Source organism: Stegodyphus dumicola, chromosome 2 (assembly GCF_044657685.1).
Source record: "Stegodyphus dumicola isolate Sdum_Otavi_A_Nest chromosome 2, ASM4465768v1".
NCBI classification, from domain to species: domain Eukaryota; kingdom Metazoa; phylum Arthropoda; class Arachnida; order Araneae; family Eresidae; genus Stegodyphus; species Stegodyphus dumicola.
This window is the reverse complement of record NC_140769.1, coordinates 91,174,221-91,199,228: the sequence shown is the minus strand read 5'-3', so window position 1 is coordinate 91,199,228 and position 25,008 is coordinate 91,174,221. Positions and strand designations below refer to the sequence as shown.

The window sequence follows — 25,008 nt, the reverse complement described above, 5'->3', positions numbered from 1 at the left end:
ATTCACAGTTTACTTACTAAAAATGATCAGAAATTATGAAATATTGCTATTTTTACAAAAAACTGTGCATGTTCAGCTATTAGCAGAATTAATAAATAATCAGAAAATACAGGTTTTATACTTTTTTTTCAAATTTCTTATGCCCAAACTTCCCATCAGAAACAATTCCATTTCAACAGGGGAGAGTTTAGTAATTATAAAAAATTGACTTAAGACTGCAAATGTTTGCAATTTTCAAAACTAGACATGTAAATGGAAAATATGTTTTGTATGAAAATTTTGTATTTTATTTTGCATAGTTAGGCAATAGGCAACTTTTTCAGGGTATAGCAATAAAAAACTGTTTTTTTTTTTTTTTTTTTTTTTTTTTTTTTTTTTTTTTTTTAAGTGTTTTCCGGCGCACCCTACTTAGTGCCTTTGATGTTTTAGTGAGAATAAGCCTGGCTGCGATAACAGTAACCATGGTTAAAGAAAATATGAATTGTGAGCATCTTGTTTTAAACACGACACTGATAGTTTATAGTTGAACTAGAAGCACACATATAGCAGCCATGGAAAGTGATGAGGCCAGGACACCAATATAGTATCTATATGCCTCAATTCCCGCTCATATTGCATGCTGTATTCATGCTAGAGGTGGTTCTACAATGGTATTAAAACATCCATTCATTTAAATTTTTTCTGTAATAAATTATCTTTTCCCTTTCATTTTGTAATCACTTACCTGAAATGTTGAACACATAAAATTTTGTTCAATTTTGGCACTTCTCAAATTTTTATGGCAATGACTGTACATTGCCTAATTAAGAATGTTTAAACTTTTCACAAATTATTTACTTTTTACCATTTACTTTCAAACTACTTACTGCCCTATTTTTAGGATAAATAAAATTTATTTTACATACATTCTTATGTATTCTCAATATACACACAAAATTTCTAAAAAACTAAGGTTAAACTTTGGCTAATTTAATAAAACTTCACACATAAAATAAAATTGTTTACTTAATTGTGAATGTGATAAATATATATACAAATAAATTGCTTACTATTCGCCAGGTCAAGGACTGATTCCAAAAGCTAGCACCTTCCTCTAAACTGAACAGTACACCACCTACAAAATTTTTTCTTTTTAATCTTCTTAATCAATGAAAGAGAATGTATTTCTCAGATTTTTTTAAAACTTTTTTTCATATAAAATAATAAAAAACTTTCTAGTCAAATTTTATATTACAGCATCAATTTAATGCCTCAATGAGAAAAATAATGCATGATTTATTATTCTACTATGCCATTTCTTTAGAATTTGGCATTGATATATCTTCTAGAAACATAAACCCACTTATTAAACTAATCACTTAAATGTTAAGATTTAACAATACAAATTACTTACCAACAGGAGCTCCAAAGGCAGCAGCAACACCAGCTGCAGCACCAGCAGAAACAAAATCTCTCTTTTCATGATCCTCTCGAAATTCCACAAATATCTTTTGTGTAATATTAGTAGAAAGGGGAGGAAAAAAGAACAATTTAAATTTTTCCCGAAATATCCATCATCCTAATTATCTTTTCTATTTTTATTACAGTAAAATAAATAAATAAATAAATAAATAGACCAGAAATTAAATGAAATTTTTATCATTTTCAAAAAACTATATACTACAGCATTCTACCTTCAATAAATAAAATTGACTTTGCATTCAAATTTTAAACTACAATTCAAATATGGTCCCATAAATTAGCACATAACCCTCTGGCTGATCACCCCGCGATTTCCACAGGCAACTAACTCAAATGTAGCAAAATTTGCTCATTCCGTGATTTCCGTGGGCAAATGTTTTTCTTCCTTTATTGAGGAGCGGATCCCGTTTTTTCGCCAATTAACCATTGAAATAAATTATATACAGTATTAGGCATTTATTTTATGTTTTGGCCAACAGATATCATTAGTTGTCCACTAAACTGCAGCATTTGAAAGCATGTGGTATTAGCGCTCAAACTTCACTTTTTGCCGTTTTTTCTTACAGAAATGGCTGCTAGAAAACGTTCAGTGATTATCTTGATTATTTAATTAAATTATCGAATTATTAATTAGATTAATAATTAGATTGATTATTAATTAGATTTATTGATTTATTGATTTTGGTGCAAAGACTGTGAAGTTGGACTTTGTCTTGAACCCTGTTTTTACTCTATCATACTAAACTGAATTTCTAAGGTATTTTTCTCTTAGCGCTTTATATTTTCTTAAATTCTATACATTTCACTTTTTTATATTATGCAATAAATAAAAATTAACTGTAATTCAACTGAAATTTATTTTAAAAAACGATTTTTTTTTGGTTATAACATCTGAAATTGGTTTTTCTGGTAACTTAGTTTCTCATGATAAAAATCTATATAAAAAATATTTTCTAGAAAGAAAAAGTGCATTTTTCAATTCTCCAATATATATAGATTTAAAATATGCCAAAAAAAAAAAAAAAAAAAAAGAGTACACAATTTTGGAAGCGATTTCAGTCCACAAATTGAGCAGTCAGAGGGTTAATTTAAAGAAATGTAAAACTACAACAGATTCATGATTTTATAGCCATTAAGAACCAAGTAATAAGATTGCTGTGTGTGTGTATGTGATTATAGCAAAGCCTCAAGGGCTACCTGCCTAAGAGGAGGAATGCCTCTGTGGAGGACTTTCTAAGGGGAAACTGGCTCATATATACGTTACACATGGGGAAAACCACGAAAACACCCTTGCAGCCAGCCCGTTCGCGGGATTCGAACCTCGGACCGAACTAACTACCAGTGTTCAGCGAATTTACCGCTCGGCCGCTGGTGCGCCAGAAAGATTGTTGAATACTGGCCGTTCAACCCATGTTCAAATTGCAGTGAACATGTTGACTACATGGAGTTTTCATGGATTTCTTTATGCGTAACATGAATCTAAGCCAGTTTCTCAGAGTAGCATTATTTCTCCTACGGAGATAGTCATCAGGCGTTTTGCCAAAACTCAAAATAATTCAATCCAAATCTATACTTTCATAACATGAAATATATGAGCTATACTCAGTGGTCTCAAAAAAAGAAGGCATTAGTGTTAATTCAATGTTCGAATGAATTTATAAAACCAAGAATTAGATTAATGTCATACTGACAAACATTTTCTAAATCTTAAGGCATAAATAACTTGTACTCTTATTTCTGTTTAATTAATCCCATAGAAAATATCACATATTCAATTTGCAGCGTTATACAATGGAATTATTTTGACTATTTATTCACAGACTTAATTTTTCTGTTACAGTTTACTCAGAATTATAATTAATTATTATTTTTAGATATTTTAATAGCTATTAACTAAGGATTTTCACATTAGTATTGAATAACATATATAAAAATAGGAATACAATGAAAATTCCCTAAGATGATCCTCAATAGTTCCAGATGATTTCTGTTTCTTGTGGAGATAAACACCCTAGAAAAATGATTTTCAATTCCAATATTTATCTATGTTCTAAAAAATACTGCACACTTTCAGCAAGTGGCTGCCATGAGAGTTTTTATTACTTATCACATTATTTATAATTAAAATATTTAACTTAATAACTAAAAAAAAAAAAAAAAAATAACAATACAGACTATATGCTAGACTTAGGATTACCTTGAATATAACAGCATAACTGTTAAAAATATAGAGGGAAAAAAGTATTATTGAAGGAACGAATAGGATTTGACTAAAAAAAGGAATGCCTCCAGAAAATTTTTTTTTATGGGAAACTGGCTTATATTTATATTACTTATCGAGAAACAATGAAATCCATTGCTGGAATTGAATCTATAACTAACAACAAATACCTTTCAGCTTTAGCTAATCAGGTACTGATAAGCCACTGCTTGAAGGAAAAAATAAAATTTATTTTCGTGTCCATTAAGAAAGACCACATTAAATACACTGCCCAACATTGAAAATGCAGCACCAAGAAGGAGTGGCCAGAAAGTTATTAAACTCGATAAACAGAGAGAGACAGCAATGAACAATAAGTGATTTTTATTTTGAAATGATATGCAAATACAGATAGAGAAGAGTGTTAGCTCAGTAGGTTGTAGGACCACCTTAGACACCGATACACAAAGCAACATGTTTAGGCACACAGTCAATGACACTATGGATGCGTTCTGAGGAATGGCTCTCCATTCCCTGTCAACCGTTTGCCAAAATTCATCTTCTGAATGCGGCAATGGCTGGGTCAGCAAATGGCATCCAATGACATCCTAAATGTGTCAGATTGGTGAGAGATCAAGAGAGAAAGGTGGCTAAGGAAGCATCTATTCTCCTTGCAGAACACGTTGGCTGATGCGAGTAGTGTGCGGTGCGGCATTATCCTGCTGATAAAGGGCATTGGGCACTTTCTGAAGATAGAGGAGTGTGATCGGCTGCAACACATCATCCACATATTGTTGGGCCATCATAGTGCCCTAAATTACAAAGTTGCCTGAATACAAGGTGAAGTAGAGATGACCTGGAATTGTACACAATTGTGCCCCAAACCTTAATGCTGCAATTGCTGCTCGATTGGACCTATCTCCACATCGACGCAACACTCATATGCAGCATCTATCATTCGAGAAAAAGAAATGTGACTCATCTGAGAACACGACCCTGAGCTATTCTGTTGTCCATATCGCTCGATCCCGGAACCATTGCAGATGGCATTTATGATGAAAGTCTTCTTAATGGATGCCACGAGTGCAGGCCACTAGCCACCAATTGACAACAAATGGTTCTGGTGAATATGAGAAAATCCAGGTTGTCTTGAACATGATGCAAAATGGAGGTAGAAGTGGCTTGCAGACCACTTGTCGGCGGAAGTGTTGGATCCATACATGCTGGCATCACTCTGGCTGCAACTAGTACCCCTTGAATTTGCCACATTTCCTTGTTCCAACCATCATCATCACAGCCGGTGCACTGTGGACATGTCCAGGAGTATGTAAGCTGAGATCTGCCATGTAGACCAACCTGCCCTTCCCAGTCTGATCACCATTCCCCTTGCAAAATTGCTTGTCTGCTGGGACTGCCTCCGTTGAAGATAGCCTAGCATTCTCTGCTCCTACACGTGTCCTCTGAGACAAGAACAAATTTCCTATTATGATTTCCCAAGCAGAAATAACAGCACAAAAATTGAACATTCAGCAGGTTCTTTCCCTTATATCTTCTTCAACGTGCGCTGGAGAGCTGTGCATTTCATATCATTCGCATATAGCTCGGTGACATGCGTCTATCCTGAAATTTGCATAATTTTCAGGTCACTCCTTCTTTGGTGTTGCATTTGCAATAGTATTATACTTGTATTTATAGAACACTAATAATCCTCGTTTCTCCCACAGACATATTTCTAAAATAGAACAAGATGATCAATGTATTTAAGCTAACCTTGCAGTTCTTACGCAGAGATGTACTTTTCCCTTGTGAAATTCCAGCAGCTATAACTGCACCACAATGAATCATTGGTCCTTCCTGAAAACAAAAATAACTTATTAGGGGCAGATATATGATTAATATTATGCACAGCACTAATATCGATTTAAATTTTCTAGCAATACGTTAACCGGTTAAAAACTTACAAAATTATTATTTTTGTTCATTCAGAAATTTTATTACACATTTTATAAACTGCAAAGAAAATTATTAATAATCATAATATTACATGCAAAACGATTATGTTATAATAGTCTGAATGAAGTTTTACAAAACACCAAAGAAAAGGAGATTCTTAGCATATTTTGGTATTTTCTGATTATCCCTACCTCTCTGCTTCAGAAAAGTTGCTAAGAAATACTGATGAGGCAACACATGATGTAGCCAAAAAGTATTTTATGTGGCAACCTAAGTATGAATGTAACACATGCATGTTTGAATAAGCATAGATTAACAATAAAGCAATTTCAGTAAAAGTAAGACTATGAGCATATGAAGCAACACACTCAACCAATTCCATAGTATGCTAAGTGTACAAAGTCAAGCTGTGCAGGTTGAAGAATGGATGCAACATTAAATGTCCAGTTGATATTTTACTGTATAAAGATGATAAATAGTCTTGTTCTTGGGATACTTCAGAGTAGCTAGAAGTGTTATCAAGACACCATAACATATACAATACAGGTCATTCTTGAAAATATCTTCTCTGTAGCATTTCTAGAGGAACATTATTCAACTAATGGCAAATTCCAAGGCTTCAACCGTGTGAAAGTATACCAGTCAGTTAGCCACTTGGCAGCCATCGTTTATAACAGTCCACCAACTCTTTCCCATTTAAAAGAGAATCTATAGTTTCAATTTAACTTAAAAGCTTTTATAACAATAACATGTTCACCAGTGCATGTATCTCTTCATCAAGGAATATTGCAAATGTACTCCCCGAGTTGAGCAAGGCCCTCAACTATTCAGTGAATTACACTGCTTTAGCAGATAACTTCAATGCCATGAGCACACCGTGGAGCCCTTCACAGAATAACTTTTATGCAGCAATTGTTCTTGAATTTATAACAGCTAGCAAATCTTGCAATAGTTAATTCTAATCATAACTCTCCCACCTACTGGACCACCTGCACCTAAGACTGGTCAAACATTATCTTATCTATGCACTGTGTATCAGAGGATAGAAAAACAAAAAAATTCTTTTTTAAGTGATCACATTGATCCTATTGAATTTTACATAGAGTTGGATCACAATTATGCTGTTAAAAACATAGTTAAAAGCAACTATATTCAAAGAGACACTGGATCTATATGCTTAACATCTTGTCTCAATTTGTGATAAATGTGCAAGCATTCAAGAGCTAGACAATACCCATATTATACTATCTGTTGGCATTTTGACATCAAGTGGAGGGCTGCCATGATCCTGAGGCTCTTACGATTAATTTCAAGAGAATTCAAGCTGCCTATGAGAGATCCACCAACAGGCCAAAACTGCTTGCATGGCAAAAACATTCTACGGAAACCAGTGAAAAATATGGGACATTGTTCAAAGTAGCACACAACAAGGACCATCCATTCTGAGCAGAAATACTCTCTCAGGTGGCAACCACATTTCAAGCTGTAGCATACATTTTCAGCATTATATTGAAGCAAGATAGCCTAGTAGATACTAATAACAAACAGAATAAATTGCACACCCTAAACATTTCAGCTGACATTCACGGCTCCTTTGATAACCTGCGGTGGCATAATGTACTGAACATATTGAAGGACATAGAATGTCCAAGAACGTTCTATGATTTAATTTATAGCTAAGAAACATGTATGTTTAGGACACAACAGATGAAGACATTATACATCAGACATTAACAGAGACAATCCATAAGGGTCATGCCTTTAACCTTTTCTTTGAAACCTAGCAGCTGACTTTGCTTTTGAGCTTTCTATGACAACACGACATTGAAATTCTTGTCTATGCAAATGACTTGATCTAAGTCAAAGGTCAAATCAGAAAGAGATTATAAAACACATGTCCACTATGCCCTGAATAAATACGTAAATTGGGCAGAACACAAACTTGTAATTTTAGTGGCTAAATGCAAAAACTTGTGATAAACAATGAAAAGAGATATAACCATATTACAGGAATAAAAATACGATGGAAAGATGAAAAATAATGCAACACTTAATTTAGGCATCATTATAGATGACAGATTCATAAGATATCAGCACGGTTTTCAGAACAACCAAAGACTGCACAAACTATCAAATTCTCTGTTCAGAACAACAGTTATGGAGGGTATCCTCACAAATTCTAAAGATTTGGTACTCAATAGTTGCACAAACAGTGGTATTGCATGGAACTTAACTGTGAGGTCGACATGCGAGTATGAATGATGCACCAACTTAGACTGATACAATGACTATTTCTACTGAGCATCTGGTGGAGATACCACATGTTCCTCACTAGGGCCCTAAATGTCTTAGCTGGGCTGCCCCCATTTCATCTCACGGTGCAAATAGAATGTGCAGTAGTTCAGACACAGAGATTAAAATGCAACACAACACTATGGAACTGTCCTTACTATCACAGAGATTATAAATCAAATGCCACATTAACAACAATCAAATGCCAGCAGAACAACAATAGAGTTGAGCTCATACCAATGGCAGTATTTAAAAACCATGCCTATGCCTTCTACACAGATAGCTTCAAAGAACAGCAACATACAGGCAGCGAAATCTGCGAAGTGCTAGGAAAAGATGTAATCCAGATCTGGTCACAAAGGCTAAGTTTTAACAACTCAGTCTTTCAAGCAGAGCTAGTTGCTCTCAGAGAAGCAATACACTTTTGCATTTAAACAGAATAGGCCTTAAAAATATGTAAAAATTCAGCCCGCAGCCCATCAAAGGCCAAAAATGCAAAATTCGAATAGTAAAAGAGATTAAGAGATTATGAATCTTCCTGCCTGAGGAAATGAGGCCGAAACTGCAATGTGTTCATGCACACACTGGAGTTTATTGGTAATAAAAGAACTAGTGAAATATCAAAAAGGGCAGCTTCAGCATCAAACATTAGAATCCTTAATTTAGAAGTCAAAAAAAAAAAATCAGCGTTATATATTTTCAAATTTTCACAGGACTAGTTTCCATGGTTTTACTGAACAATCATCCTCAGCTGTAAAAGCGCAAATGAATGAAATATGATATACAGTCAAAAGTCGTTAATCCGGACTCGTCGGGACTTTGGCGATTCCGGATTATCGATTTTTCCGGATTATAGATCATCAGTTTAAATCTTGTAAGATGGCATGCAGAAATTCTAAAATTAAAAATATGAAACCGTAATTTATGAAATAAAGAACAATTATGATCTAAAGGGTATCAAAAGTTGCAAAAAGAAAAAGCTTAATATTTATTTGTTTACTTTATTAAACATTTCTTTCAATGTAAGTTGTTTAAGTTTTGCTTCGTTTCATGTGATAATACTTTCTCTTTAATTCTATTAAACAGACATAATTTCTTGTTCAGTTACAAAGTTCCGCTGTTCAAGTCCTGTAATTGCTGTGTCGAGAACACTGACTAATTTGTCAATTGAAATTTTTTCGTTTTCAATAACCTCTGTCACTTTCTTCGCTATCGGAAGCGAATTATAATGATGAGGAACTTGTTTTAAATCATATCAAAGACGGAGCATATCGAGATGAAATATTACATTTGGTAAGGAATTATAAGCCAAATAAAATAAAAACATCTGCGCTGAAGATAAGGATAGTGCTGACAGATCAAGCAGCATGAAATTGATAAACAGATTTCGGATTTCAAAACATACTTTCGCTTTAGATCCTTTACATATTAACAAATATATATCGGAAATTCTATTTGATATAATCGAAAGTTTAAGCTTACTTTTATAAAATTGCTCTTACAGTCTGCAAAAAATAATAAGCCGGATCCAATTCGAAAATTTAAGAACAACGCAATCATCAACATTAACTGAAATAGATAATTAGATAATTTTAGCTTATACGTCCATTATACATAAAACGCGCATGCGAAAACGTATTCTGCACTTGCGCACACTCATATGCGTAGTCGTAAAAGGTCTTACGCGCACGCATAAACGCCTATGCGCATGTGTCAACACGGCACATGCGCAGAAAGTTTTTAGTTTTGAGGTCCGGATTATAGATCATTCCGAATTATGGGTGTCCGAATTAACGACTTTTGACTGTATTGGTTAGATAAGATAAGAAAGCCTGGACAAGAGATAAGCTGCGAGTGCCATCTGTTGATGAAACCAAAACTAAAACATAATTTCTTTAAAGGCTGAAGGCAAAGATGGATTGGAATTAGGGTTGTTAACGAGAACAGAAAGCTTTTTTGAATGCGAAATGCCTCTAGAAAAACCAGTTCACCAATGGAAGATGTTTTTTGAATAATTTTGGCACCAGAAAAATTGAAAGCCTGATTTTCGGACCAGCAATGTTGGGCAATATAAGACTTAGGTGTTTCCTTTTTTCTAACATACGCCTCATGTTCCTTAACGCAAAAATTTAAGGCTCTCTTAGTTTGGCCAATGTAAATTAAACCACACTGGAAAGGAATCCTGTAAATACTCCAAGAATTCATATCCGGAATGGGGTCCTTGAATATGGAACTCGGAATTTTATTGATGGGAGAATAAACAACCCGAAAGTTAAATTTCTGCAAAATACGTGCAACTGTATAGCTAACTGATGGAAAGAAGGGAATGACAACAGAATTTTTATAACCTCCTAATGTTAGTTTATCAGAAGAACAAGAGAGAATTCTAAAATATAATTTTAACTTCTCACAAACCTTTAAACCCTCAATTCCAAAGATTTTGGCTCCTATCGAAAAAGCTTTCAAGTTCAGTAAAGTTTCAGATTCATAGAAAGAAATGATTAGGCATCTTATCACTCATAATGTGAAATTCAATAATAAACCTTTGAAACCAAATCTAACCAACCGTGAGAGAAAGAGCTACAATGCGCGACATTCATTCTAACCTGAATATTATCATTTCAAAGACCGACAAAGGTGGCCAGATAGTCATCATGGATAAGAACACTTACATTGATGGTGTCACTAAACTCTTAAATGAAGGACCATATAATCTGATCCCTAAAGATCCTTCACCTTCGGACCTGTCAAAAATAAAAACTGCAATCAAATCTTCACAAATCCTTTCAAGCAACTTAAAACATTCGCTTATCCCATCTGTTGCGAATTGTGCCAGCTTATATGCTCTTCCCAAAATTCATAAAAGTGGTATTCCTTTCTGCCCTACTGTATCAAATTTAGGTACTGCCTCATATCTGTTAGCTAAATATTTAGTTTCTGGATTTTCAACTCTATAAGGATTTTCAACTTACATTTACGCCATAAAAAATTCAATAGAGTTTGTAAAAAAGGTTAAAAACATCTCTCCTAGAAATTTACTCATGATTTCTTTTGATGTAAAATCATTATTCACCGATGTTCCAGTAGAGGGTGCATTAAGATGTCTAGAACCCAGACTTCGCGAATTTCATTCCTCTTGCATTGAAATTGATGAGCTAATTTCTCTCACGCTGTTTGAAACAAATGCATTTTGTTTTCCAAAATAAATATTACAAGCAAACTGAGGGATTAGCCATGGAAGCCCCCTCAGTCCCATTCCGGCTGATATCTACATGCATTATTATGAATCAAAATTGTTTGAAACATTAAACTTCCCGGCATGGTTCCGCTACTTTTACCCTGTTTAGACGATACTTTTACCCTGTTTGAAGGTAATAAAGATGATTTAAATAAAGTTCTTTCAACAATGAATTCTATTGATCCTCCTATTCAGTTCACTTTTGAACTTGAGACTTGCAATTCTCTTCCGTTTCTCGACATTCTGGTCACACGTAACACATCCAACTTCAGTACTACAGTTTACCGTAAACCTTCATCGGTTTGCCTTCCACCACACTTTAAATCATGTCATCCAACTAAAAAAAAGTTAGCTTCATTTTATTCCTATGTTTTCCGTGCTCTTCAAGTTTGCTCCTCCAAACTAGCCCTTGATGAAGAACTAAATTATTTAAAAACAATAGCTATTGACAGGGGCTTTTCACCCAACATTATTAATCAAGCAGTTAAAAAATTTTCATCTCAACACACTAAAAGCCATACTCTTATTTTAGGAGATTATAAAAATTCTGTTCTCCTTCCCTTCTTTCCATTAATTAGCTATAAAGTTGCACATATTTTGTAGAAATTTAACTTTTGGGTCATTTATTCTCCCATCAATAAAATTCCAAGTTCACACTCAAGGACCCCATTCCGGATATGAATTTCTGGAGCATTTACAGGATTCCTTGCCAGTGTGGCTTAATTTACATCTAAGCGAGCCTTAAAATTTCGCATTAAGGAACATGAGGCATATGTTAGAAAAAAGGAAACACATAAATCTTCTGTTGCCCAACATTGTTGGTCCGAAAATTCCACTTTCAATTTTTCTGCTGCCAAAATTATTCAAGAAACATCTTCCATTGGTGAACTGGATTTTCTAGAGGCATTTCACATTCAAAAAAATCTTTCTGTTCCCCTTAACGACCCTAATTCCAACCCTTCTTTGCTTTCAGCCTTTAAAGAAATTATGTTTTAGTTCTGGTTTCATCAACAAATGGTGCCAGTAGTTTATCTCCTGTCCAGGCTTTCTTATCTTATCTAATCATTATATCTTATCTCATTCATTTGCCCTTTTGCAGCTGAGGATGATGGTTCGGTAAAACCATCGAAACTAGTCTTGTGAAAATTTGAAAATATAATGCTGATTTTTGTTGTTTGACTTCTAAATTAATATTTGTTCGCCGTGCTATTGCATCTTAATTAGAATCCTTTTCAAACAAATGGCAAGTGTGTGTATTATTGTAGCAACAAACTGTCAGTTCACAGAACAGTGGCAGAACAGTTGGAATGATTACAGGAAGAAGAGAGTTTAAATACATTCCTTGAGTCACCATAAAGCTAAATAACAGAATAACAGAGTTTAATCAATTCTTTACAGGTCCCAACTCGTACATGAGTTACTTAAAATGCTTTGGTTTTCATGACAGTAATCAGTCTATATAAAGAGTCGCTGGTGATTCTGATCGTTACATCTTCAACTAGTCGGAGGGCAGTTAGATTTCTCCTTTGCAAACCAGCTAATGAAAACTGCCATATATGGGCTAAAAACACTTTTAGTGTATTAGCATACATGCCATTAAGCGTACTAAGAAATGTACCACATTTCATTCATGATTTCAAATGATCTGAAAAACCATGGTATCTAATGTTCTTTACTGTAGTCCCACAGCACTATGTCATGTTGCCCTCTGAATTTTCTTTTATTTACACAAATCTCTAAATATATAAATTCTCAATATATACACCTTGCACAAAAAAGGGGGACAGTTCTATATCTTCCAACTTACTGGATGATTCTCGAAATTTAACTTGCGTTTTCCGTGTCTCAAAAATGTGACTTAGGATATGTATTGGATTTATATAGCATTATTCTAACAGAGGTATTTTGACACCAAATCGGACGTTTTCTGAAACAATGTATCAAATCTTTTTCTATTTTTCGGTTCTAAGACTCAAATTTTGCTTATATATTAAATTTTGTAATTTTTGGTGAAAAATTTAGAGAAATTTAAAAATTTACCTTGGTGTTTTATTTTTTAGTTTGTACCAAGAATAATTCACTTAATGAAATTCTTAATTTATAGTAACATAGTTCCTTTCCTTTTTTTTTTTTTTTTTTCATCGATGCACGAGTGGAAAAAAGTCCATCATTCATTCTTTCAGATAATTTTAACAAGGTACATAAACCACATTTCGTTATTATCGCTTATAATAAAAATGCCAAATTTCAAAAAGTAAATTCACATATAGCTTAGGAAATTTTGAATAAACACTATTAATTTTTTGCATGTATGCTTAGAAATACATCTACTTTAACATGATGGTAAAATTTTTATAGATTTTCTTCAAATAAAAATTATTTAAAAACACAAATTTTAAAAGTAAACCATAAAAAATAGGCAAATTTTATATGGAATGAATCTTAAATTTTAAAATATGAATGAAAGAATCAAATAATTTTAGTGAAAAAGAGATAATAAATATATTCCATATTCAATTAACATGGAGAAGCTAAAATTTTGAGAGAGAAATTTTTTAAAAAGTACTCGTGATTTTCATGAAACTTGGCACTTGAGTCATAGAATCGAAATATGGAAAACAATTGGTATGTTACTTATAAAAAGTCAGATTCTGTGTCGAAATACCTAAGTTAGAACAATGCTATATATAAATCTAATATATATCCTAAGTCATGGAAAACACAAGTTAAATTTTAACAGTCATTCGAGAGAACAGGAGATACAGAACTGCCACTTTTTTTTTGTGCAAAGTATACATATTTTCCATCATCATCAAGGTTGTTCATGTAAAGTTACCAACTTATTATATTGGAGTTTATACATTACATATTAACAGTTTCAACATTAGCACCATCCATGACATATCAGTGTCACAGTACCTACGATGTGTACTTCTATCAAAAATTTATGTATTATAGTTCCACATTGGAAATGCATGTATATTTAGGTCTATGTTGTAGCAGCGTCACAATATTTTCCGAGGGAATATCAATACAGTCAAAAGTCTTTAATCCGGACTCGTCGGGACTTCGGTGATTCCGGATTATAGATCATCAGTTTAAATCTGGTAAGATGGCATGCAGAAATTATAAAATTAAAAATATGAAATCGTAATTTATAAAATAATGAGCAATTATGATATAAAGGGTATCAAAATTTACAAAAAAAAAAAAAAAAAAAAAAAAAAAAAAAAAAAAAAAGCTTAATATTCATTTGTTTACTTTATTAAACATTTCTTTCAACGCGCGCATGCGTAAAGCATACATTATGCATAGGCGAAATTAGAAAATTGCAACCAAAAAACTATTTGATTTGTATTCATGATATTTATAATGACGAGGAATTTGATTTAAATCATATCAAAGACGAAGTACATCGAGATGAAATACTACATTTAATAAGGAATTATAAGCCAAATAAAATAAAAACATCTGCCTTGAAAATAAGGATAGTGTTGACAAATCAACTTCCAGTTCATTGTGCGCCGCCATGTCCCCCCCCCTCCCGCGCAGAGCAGCGTGAAATTGATAAGCAGATTTCGGAACGGTTAGATAAACAAAGGATATGCCTTTATCCATTTTTTGGAGCAATTCCACTTTTTGTTTGATGGACATCGAAACATACTTTCGTTTTCGTAAATCTTTTGGGAGCTCCAGCATCGGAAATTCTATTTGACATAATCGAAAGTTCAAGCTTACTTTTATAAAATTGCTCTTACAGTCTGCAAAAAATAATAAGCCGGATCCAATTCGAAGATTAAGGAACAACGCAATCATCAACATTAACTGAAATAGACAATTAGATAATTTTAGCTTATACCGTCCGTTATACATTAAACGCGCAGTGAAAACGTATTCTGCGCTTGTGCACACGCAAATGCGCAGTCGTAAAGATCTTACGCGCACGCTTAAACGCCTATGCGCATGCGCAGAAAGTTTTTAGTTTTGAGGTCCGGATTATAGATCATTCCGGATTATGGGCGTCCGAATTAACGACTTTTGACCGTATATGTTCATTGTATTCAGATTGGCATTCATATGTATATATTGCAGTATCTATATATGACTGTATTAGGAATGTTAGCATCAATATATTTACTTGGACTAGCTTATATTTTAGTAGTGCTTGTGTATATACATGTTTTTAGGCACAAATTTATGTCTATAACAGAAATTCAATATCTGTATGACGAGTATCTCCATTAACATATTTATCTGGACAAGTTAATGTATTTAAATAATGTTTGTGTAAACAAAGTTGCCATTCAAACAGGACTCATCAGGGTTGCCACTCAAACAGGAGAATGAAACTTTTCCAGGTTTTCCAGGTGTGTTTTAAGAAAAATTCCAGTCTATTTACATAGAGCACACTGGCTGTGCTTAGAGGTAAATTATTTATGGTACCACTTAAAAACACAAGGAATTGCCAATTATATATCATATATATATATATATACATACAAAGAAAAACAAGGTAAAACAAAGTAAATGCAAAAAACAAAACATTTTAACCTATACTGCACTATCTTTGAATACATTTGAGATTGGGTTTTTTGGTTTTAATTGAATTTGAAAGTTGTTTTGAAAGTTTAACTGAATCTTTTATCAGTTTTTTTATCTCAAATGATTCAGAAGAATGAAACATGTATTCAAGACACATTAATCGATATATAATTGGCAATTCATTGTGTGTTGAAACTTTGATTCATTTTCCCCTTATGAGTTCTGTATTAAGATTTTAGACAAAAAAGATTAATTGGTAGTTTTTTTTTTTTAGTAGATCTTTTACCAATATGCTTTTTTATTTTGAGGGTTTATTTTACTGATAAATTCTTATATTAATTTTGATTATGTTTAGCTACAGTGTTGGACCTTTTATCCATGGTTTCAATTATTAATAATAGAGAACTGCCTTGTTTTGATTCGAATTTAATTTTGTTTTTAATTTTGGAAATGTTTTTTAAATTTAATTTTTTTAATATATATACAGTGGTGGCCAAAATTGTGGACACTTTTGGAAATTTTTATGTTTTTGAACTTTGTATGCTTACAGAAAACGTTACGTTTCACAAAATGCTAACTTGTATTGTAACATTTTAAAGAGAATTTATTACTGAATTCAATACAAAACACAAAATTCAATTATTTGCAATACAAAAAAAGTTAAACGATAATAGTTATCGATATACATTGGATAGTGATGATTGCAGTGAGTTATCAGTACTTAATAGAGTACCCTTTATTTTTTATTACAGCTTCACATCGACGTTTCATTGAGCTGACAAGAGTTTTAAGCTCTTCTTTCATTATTACACGATGCCAGGAAACAATTATAGCCTTAATTAGTTCCCTTTTATTTGATGGGTGCCTCATTCGGACAAGAGTTTTCAAACGGTGCCACAAATTTTCGATAGGATTGAGGTCAGGACTGTTTAATGGCCATGACAACAATTTAATGCTCTTTGTACGAAACCACTCTTTCAATATTTTGGCCGTGTGGCAAGGAGCAGAATCCTGCTGAAAAATAAACGAAACATTGTTGGGAAAGAGATCTCTGATGGAAGGTAGAAGTTTTGGTTCTAGAATAGTGTCAATGTATTTTCTGGCATTCAGTATCCCATCGATGACATGAAGGCGACCAATACCATCTGCTGACATGCATGACCAAATCATACCACTAACTGGGTTCTTCACAGTTGCTTGAATGCAGTCAGGATGTAGCTCTTCTGCTATTCAATGTCTTACATATTTTCGCCCATCACTACTGAATAACAATATCTTAGTTTCATCACTCCATATAACTTGTGACCACAGATCATCTGTCCAATTAATGTGTTCCTTTGCCCACTGTAGTCTTTTTTTTCGTTGCTTAAAATTAAGATAAGACTTTTTTTCGTGGAATTCTACCTCTCAGTCCAACATCAATTAATCTTCTCCTGATTATTCTTGAACTGACAGAAACACCAGCATCATTCAAATCACTTCTGATGGCCACTGATGACATTTTTCTATCTTGGAGACATAGTCTTTTAATTCTTCTGCCATCAATAGATGTGGTGCACCTTTTTCGGCCTTTTCCTTCTTTGTTTTTTATTGAATTTGTCTCCTGATATCAAAAACAAAACTTTCGGGCTCCAGATGTAGTCACTGAACCACCCATTTGTCTTGCAATTTCAGCATAGGAAAGACCACTTTCTCGTAACACAATAATATTACATCTCTTTCTAGGTGTCCAATCTACTCTTCTATTTGATGTCATTGCTTCTTGACTAAATATTAAAAATTTTTACAAAAATTCCTACTTGTAATTGCAGTGTATAAGAAACAGGTCCTCCTTCTATAGAACAAAGCAAAATAATGAATTGTTTCAAGTGTAAACATGATGTCAGCTTCTACTGGCAGTTAATAACATTTGATTGGTTCTCAGAACAAGAACAGTGATTGGCCAGGAAAGCTAGACATTACAAACCACTTCATAGCTGTATTTTTATTTATATTAAAGCATTGTATTTTTTTGTATTGCAAATAATTGAATTTTGTGTTTTGTATTGAATTCAGTAATAAATTCTCTTTAAAATGATATATACAAGTTTGCATTTTGCGAAATGTAACATTTTCTATAAGCATACAAAGTTCAAAAACATAAAAATTTCCAAAAGTGTCCACAATTTTGGCCACCGCTGTATATATGCATGTATATATATAATCCCCAATTACTTGAAAAAGAAAATGTAAAGCTAACTGGTAATTAGATGTAAGACCTATCTGGTCTCAAAAACTTTTGCGCATAATGCTGCAAAAAGATTTGAAAGAATAGTAGTAGGTAGGAACATTGCAGCAACCTTGCTAAAAAGTTACCAGGAGCTGTAGCTCCACGAAATGTTGTAACATAGTACTACATAAACAATAAGAAATTTGTCTGGTAAAACTGGAAAAACTGTATAAGCGCGATAAAACTTCCAAATTTTAGTGCTGGAAGACTTGCTAATGCACGGAAAAAATTAATGAATCTGACCGTTGTGAAATGTGAAAAGTTAACTCACATGAAAAATAGATGGACGTAAAAAATATATATATATATAAGGAAGTTACAAAAAACATGGATTATAAATGTCAATATATAAAATGCCTATACATAAAAAATTAAAATTAAAAATTGCCAATATATAATATGCCTATACATAAAAATTAAAATCAAAAATTAAAAAAAATATATATAATAAAGACACAAAAAGCATAAAAAACTAGCTACAAAAACAATAATTAAATAGCGGAAAAATGGTAAATTAGCCCACTTGTACTCTCAGTTGGCTTTTTAAGGGAAAAAAACTGTTCTACGAAATAGGCTAAATACCATTACGCGTTTCGCCGAAACAGACCATTGAAGCTCTTGTTTAATGCGAAAAATTTTTTTATAAAAGAATATTAGTATTTCCGAAAAAATTTTTACTGGAATAAATCCTTTTTTGTAGCTTCATTGCTCTGTCTCTTTTTCCCGACGCATCCGCTGAAAAACACATTAAGGTGCCAAAGGCTATTAATATTCCGAGCTATGTAAAATAAAAATCAAAATCAAAGTAGAGAAATAATAAAATAAAATAAATAGCGGTCTGCTATTAGTCAAAATGCACATCAATGTACGGGCTGGTCCTTTAGACCTTAAAGACTTCGTAACTTTTATTAGAAGAAAGGTGCTGTAAACAGATAAAAATGTAATCAACATTGTAAGTAAAAAAATGTATTCAATTTAGTAAGTATAAAACGTCGCAGGGTCTTATTAGGACCAAAAACTTATACAAAAGAAACGAAAAAACTGACCCGAGAGGTTCCGTCCTCAGCTTTCGAAAAAATTTTTGGAAAAGGGCGCAAAATCCCTTCTTGTCCAAACCAACCTTCCTTATCGTTAAATGACGTCATCGTGCGAAGCTATTAAAACTAAAGAGGCCAATGGGCTGAGAGAGTAAGTTGGCGGGAAGTCTTGTCCCCCTCTTTTTTACAGAAGGGGATAACAGATGAGAAAAGACACAGAAAGAACTCAAAATGGCGTCAGTCAAGTTGTAGGAAGAACAAAACTGTTAAAAATAAGTAAAAATGGCTAATTCACCTAAAATTACTTATTTTTGGCCTCAAAAGAAAGTGTAAATTGGAAAATAATCATTTGTTAATAAAAGTCGTCATTCTTCAAGCTAGAGGGTTGTCAAGCTACTATGAAAAATGAAAAGGCCCGATTTTGTTAATAAAAGCAGAGTCTGGCCTTCTAAGTAATTTAAAACTATTACATAATAGTATTAAAGTAGAGTGCCAAAAACTTTGGAGGAAAGAAAATGTTTGTAGAAGAATTAACTGTACATTTACATTTATACAATTTTTACATTAGATAATCTGAATTAGCCATCCATCATCTGCCCTCCATTAGGCTTTAAGCAGAAAATTTCATTATCCAAAACAAATTGGTAAGGCTAATGCCAGCTTTTTTTAAAGTATTTTTAATTATTTTCTGAGGAATTTGGTTATTTTTCAAAATTGTGATGAAGTAAAGTATTTCTTCTTGTAAGTGTTCTGTAGTATTACAGATCCTTTTTATTCTAAGAAGCTGTGAAAAAATTGTGTTAATGATGATTCTTTTGGAAATATTAGAATTCCAGTTTGTTAACTTTAGTGTAGAAAAAGTGAATTCTCTCCTCTTGTCGTAGACTTTATTAAAATTGTAATCAATGATATTAAGGTCAAGGTATACTACATTATTTTGCACCATTTTAGCTTTAAGCTAGTTGGGTAGATATTAGCTGCTTCTATTTTGTTATGGTTGTTAAAGGCTATGATATCATCAATGTAACGATAAATGTGTTGAAAAAATTTTTGTTCTGCTACGTCCAGAGATCGGACAAATGTCAATTCTCTTGTGAAAAGGAATAATTCGCAGACGGAGCTCGAAAAATTTCCTCCCATAGGGATCCCTTGTATTTGTTTGAAGATACAATTGTTAAAGAGAATATAATTATCGAAAAGCATGCTCATAAGAAAAAGTTGCAATTTTTCGTTATCAATTATTGCAGAAATCTGAGGAATTATATCTGGTAAACCAAGTGAGCTGGTATAAATTTCTTCAAGGTAATATAAAGGTTTTCGAAATCGTAGCATTGTATATGGTCGATTTTAATTGAATTAATTGTCTTAATTACGAGTTCGTTACTTGAAATCATCCAGTTGCAATGCAGATCTTGAAAATCATAGTTATTAATCAAGTCACGTATTAATTAACGAAGTTTTTTTGCAAAAAGATAATCTATTTCTTTAAGATAACTTTCAGTACTATTGGCAATAAACCTGAATTTAATAGGTGACTTATGAAATTTTGGAAGGCTTCCGTGGATGTATCTTAAGTCTTTTATGTATTATTGTACATAAAATTTTATGTATTTTATGTATTATGTAGTGCGTTAAATTTATTGATAAGAATTTCGGTGTTGGTGGTAATTTTTTGGTAAGTGCCATTACTATTTAGTTCTTTGTGCAGAAGGTCAAAATAAAACTTTTTTCAGAGAACACTAAAATTGTTGCTAGCTTTGTCAATTTTTGTAATGATAAAATTATCTTGCAGTTTGTTGATTAGATCAAAGAGTCGTTTCTTATTGTGTAGAGAGCTGAAAGAAGGTGCCTTGAAGAGTGAATGTTGACATTCTGTAATCAGTGCAGCTTTCCATTCAAGAAAAGTGGTAGTAGGTAAATTGGATTTATTACTAACTAACATGATAAATTTATCAAGATCTTGATTGAATTGTCTGAGGCAAAGATGTTTTTTGATTCTAAAAGTAGGACGAAATTTGGTGCCAAGTTGTAAAAGGTCTCGTAATTCTAAGTCTTCAATGATGTTAAGATCTCCTGTTATCACATGTTGGTGGAAAGGATCGACATATTTTTGGTAAAGAGCCTGTTGGCAATGACACATGCTATTTTCTTGAATCTCGTGGTGGTTGATAACTAGTTGACCTAAGTTCTTTTCAAATTTAAAGCAGGGCTTAATTTGGAGTTCTTGTTCAGGAAGCAAGTGTTGATATTTTTTAAAAATGTTAGGTATTTTTAGTTGATCATAAGAAGGGTGTTTGAATTGTACCGTACAAAACAGTTTTTTGTGAAAAAATTGCTATTTTTTAGTTTAAAATTGCAGAAGTCAATAATTAAGTCTTTTATGATTTGTAAACAGCTAAAATTTTCATTTACGACTTTAATTAGATTCCACAAAGTAACATTCTTAAATGTATGTAGAAGTTTTATGGCATTCTTAGCAAATTCATTATGTTCAAGAAAGGAATGAAGATTTTTAATTATTAAATTCAGATCTTGAGTAGAAAAAAATTTTTTGTGTTTGGAATCACCTCCTCTGGTACCTCTGGTCGTTATACTGCTAAAAAATCTGAATTGTCCATATATTGAGACTTCTGTCTGCCTGTTGGTGGTATGACTCAGATAAGCATTCAGTCCGTAAGGGTAAAGTGACTTTTTTTGAAGTATGTATATGGATTCCTTAAAAAGTCTAAGTTTAGTATTCGGTACAATATCAAGCACAGTAATTTCTATGTTATCAAAATTATGCTTATTATAATGCTCGAGAATAGCTGTATGCTGATTATTTTTTGTGAGATTATTGCTATTATTTTTAAATTTTTTAATATGAGATCTATGGTTATTAATTCTGAGGTTGAGAGGGTTTTTTGTCTGACCTATATATGTGAGAGAACATTCTTTACAGGTGATTTGGTAGATACAATTGAAAGTCTTTCATAGTGATTATGTCTTATTAGTATTGGTGGGAAATGGAGTAGCATTAGCCTTACAAGTTTTACAAAGCTTGTTGCTTCATTTAATTATCTCTATATGATTGACCAGAGCTTGTTAATGAAAATAAAGAGGGAGCTAATCTGCTTTACAGTGTTTTTTGGAAGGAAGACTAACCTATCGTGAAAGAGGAACTGTAAACAGTATCCGGTAACTTAAAAGCTGAAGCTTGAAAAGTGAAATTGAAATACACCTAAACAATCAAACTTATTAAACTTTCAGCGCTCGAGGCTGCTAAAAAGAATATTAATTGAAAAAGAAAATGTAAAGCTAACTGGTAATTAGACGTAAGACCTATCTGGTCTCAAAAACTTTTGCGCATAATGCTGCAAAAAGATTTGAAAGAATAGTAGTAGGTAGGAACATTGCAGCAACCTTGCTAAAAAGTTACCAGGAGCTGTAGCTCCATGAAATGTTGTAACATAGTACTACATAAACAATAAGAAATTTGTCTGGTAAAACTGTATAAACACGATAAAACTGCCAAATTTTAGTGCTGGAAGACTTGGTAATGCACGAAAAAAATTAATGAATCTGACCGTTGTGAAATGTGAAAAGTTAACTCACATGAAAAACTGAAGATTGAGACAGGGTTGCCATTTAAACAGGAGAATGAAATTCTCTGACTTTTCCAGTTTTTCCCAGTGTATTTCAAGAAAATTCCAGGCTACCCGCGTAGAGCGGGTTGGGTATGCTGAGGGTAAATTAATTATGGTACCACCTGAGAACACAAAATTTTTCAGTTATATATGACTGCCAGTTATATATGCAATCCCGAAAGTATTTATTTTATAAATATAATATTAGTTGTTTTCACACCTGAGTACAGAGCTTAGAATATCCCCAATCGGGATTTAAGCAGGTCTTTTCTAAAGACATTTTGCAGCTAAAGGAAGAAAGAAATCTATGTAATGACAATAAAAGTTTAAATAAATTTAAAAGTAAATTCAAGTATTTTATATTTATTTAGCAGCACACATAAGTAAAAAATATGTGCACTAAATTTCGTTATGGTATGTCATATTACTACTAGAATTAGTTTCACAGGTACGCGAGAGAAAATTGCGTGAAATTTGAAAGTATTATTAACTAATAATAAATAGGAGAAAGGAGACACACATAGAATGCAGGAGACATATTAAATGATATAAGTAACATTAAAATAAAGTTAATTACTTAAGGATTAAAAACTGAATTACAAAAATCAATGGTATTTTGGCAAATATAGGTATATTAAATGGTTAGCCTAGATGACTGATTATTTCTTTTTATTTTACTGCAAAATAGCAAATAAGGTATTTAAGAAAGAAGAAAAGGTTTGAAAGATTTTTTTTTGCATGAAAATGGGAGTAAAGTAATGGGAAAAGGAAAAACAGAAGAGAAAAGCTGAAATCTCCACTCAAAACTGTCTGCCTTGAGGCTTGAAGAGAGTAGGCTTTGTTAGCAACAGAAGCCAGCTACAAGAGTGGAAAAATACTAATTTACAAATATTTGTAAATTTTTATTTACATAAATTGCTTATCCATAGTTAATCTCCTTGAATGTTTAGTTAATGCCAAGTTTCTTAAATATGTTTATTAACAAATTACTTTAGGATCCTGTTTTCTTTTAGAATGGCAAGAAGTGTTTCAATTTCATAATGCAAATCAGATACTTCAGTACAAATATTTTTTATTCTTTTAATTTGGTAAGTGATGGTACTGGCAACTCCTTTTTTTGAAATAGTGGAATGCCAGTTTATGGTAAAAAAGTTGAAAAGGCTCTATCTGCCAAAAAAAAGTTTCCTTTTCGTGTGATTGATAACATTTTAATAAAAAAAATAATAATTTGCTGTTGATTATGGTTCGTCTCAATGAGTTTGAAGCAAGAACAGTGAATGACCTTTTTTGCAATTAACAGTAATGATATCGTCTAAGTAACAGAAAGGGTAAATGATTTTGCTTGTTGTAAAATTGCCACTGTGTTTCATGAATTCAAATTCTTTTGAGAAAAGATAGATTCCAGATACTTGTGTCTAATTAATACCCATAGCATTAAATTTGCTGAAGAATTTTATTACCAAATTTAATAAAGATATGAAATAAGGTGTGTTCATGTGAGTACTAAGAACAGTGTATAAAATCTAAGATCACTTAATTTGTTTATTTGTGGGCCGAATCATCAGTCTACCCCCACCAAAAGTTGGGATAATTGATCTATGATTTATCATTGTAAAATGTGTGTAAGTTTTTCTTTTCTTACGTTTTGCATGTGGTAACAAGACTAGTAGTTAATAGACAATTTGTGTTTAATAGCTTCCTTATTTTGTATTACTTATTTTGCATCACTTATTTCAGATTTAAACTTAAGTGTAATTAAATAAAGTTAAAGGATACACAATCCCTGTGTCGAGTAAGTTATTTAGTGAACCAGCCAAAGTGAAACATTTGAAGTGATGCGGCAAGGTGCATTTGAAAGTGATAGTTTAAAAATACTGGTTAAAGTGTCTTAAAATTATAGGAAAATGGTATCATAAACTTCATTAAATGGAAGAGAGATGTAGAGATTTTTGAAGTCAAAATAGTTAATGTATTTAATGTAGTTTTCTTTGATGGTGTCCATAACTTTATGGTGTTTTTAAATAATCCAGCATAAAATGAGATCCTGGCTTATGGAAGAGGCAATAAGAAGATAATTTGTTTTTTTAGTTTTCTTTCAAAATAAATATATATATTACAATCAAACACACACACACCCATACATATATGAAATGCAACCAAAATTTATTACAGAAATAACTGACCTTTCCTACAGCAAGTCCACCAACTACCGACGTTATAACGCCTACAGCTTTAACAATCAGCGTTTTTAATCGCACAACCTCTGGTACTTTCACGCCATTCAAATAACATTTGATCACAGGAATTCCACTTCCAGCAGCAACTGGCTAGAATTTATAAAATATTATTACATGTTTCAAAATTCAAATAGGCAATTTCTTCTTGCTTCT

At 32.5% G+C, this 25,008-nt stretch overlaps 1 protein-coding gene across 2 annotated transcripts in view; it reads right to left on the bottom strand.

The window, feature by feature from the left end:
- LOC118189640 (H(+)/Cl(-) exchange transporter 7-like) overlaps nt 1–25,008 on the bottom strand; it is a 128,116-nt gene that overhangs the window by 72,916 nt on the left and 30,192 nt on the right. For both annotated transcript variants that reach the window (XM_035360296.2, XM_035360295.2), the window contains exons 7-10: nt 24,802–24,945; nt 5,432–5,515; nt 1,394–1,487; nt 1,050–1,114 (exon numbers count right to left, since the gene is read on the bottom strand). In XM_035360296.2, the coding sequence (XP_035216187.1) occupies nt 1,050–1,114; nt 1,394–1,487; nt 5,432–5,515; nt 24,802–24,945 (387 nt within the window). The remainder of the gene's footprint in view (nt 1–1,049; nt 1,115–1,393; nt 1,488–5,431; nt 5,516–24,801; nt 24,946–25,008) is intronic.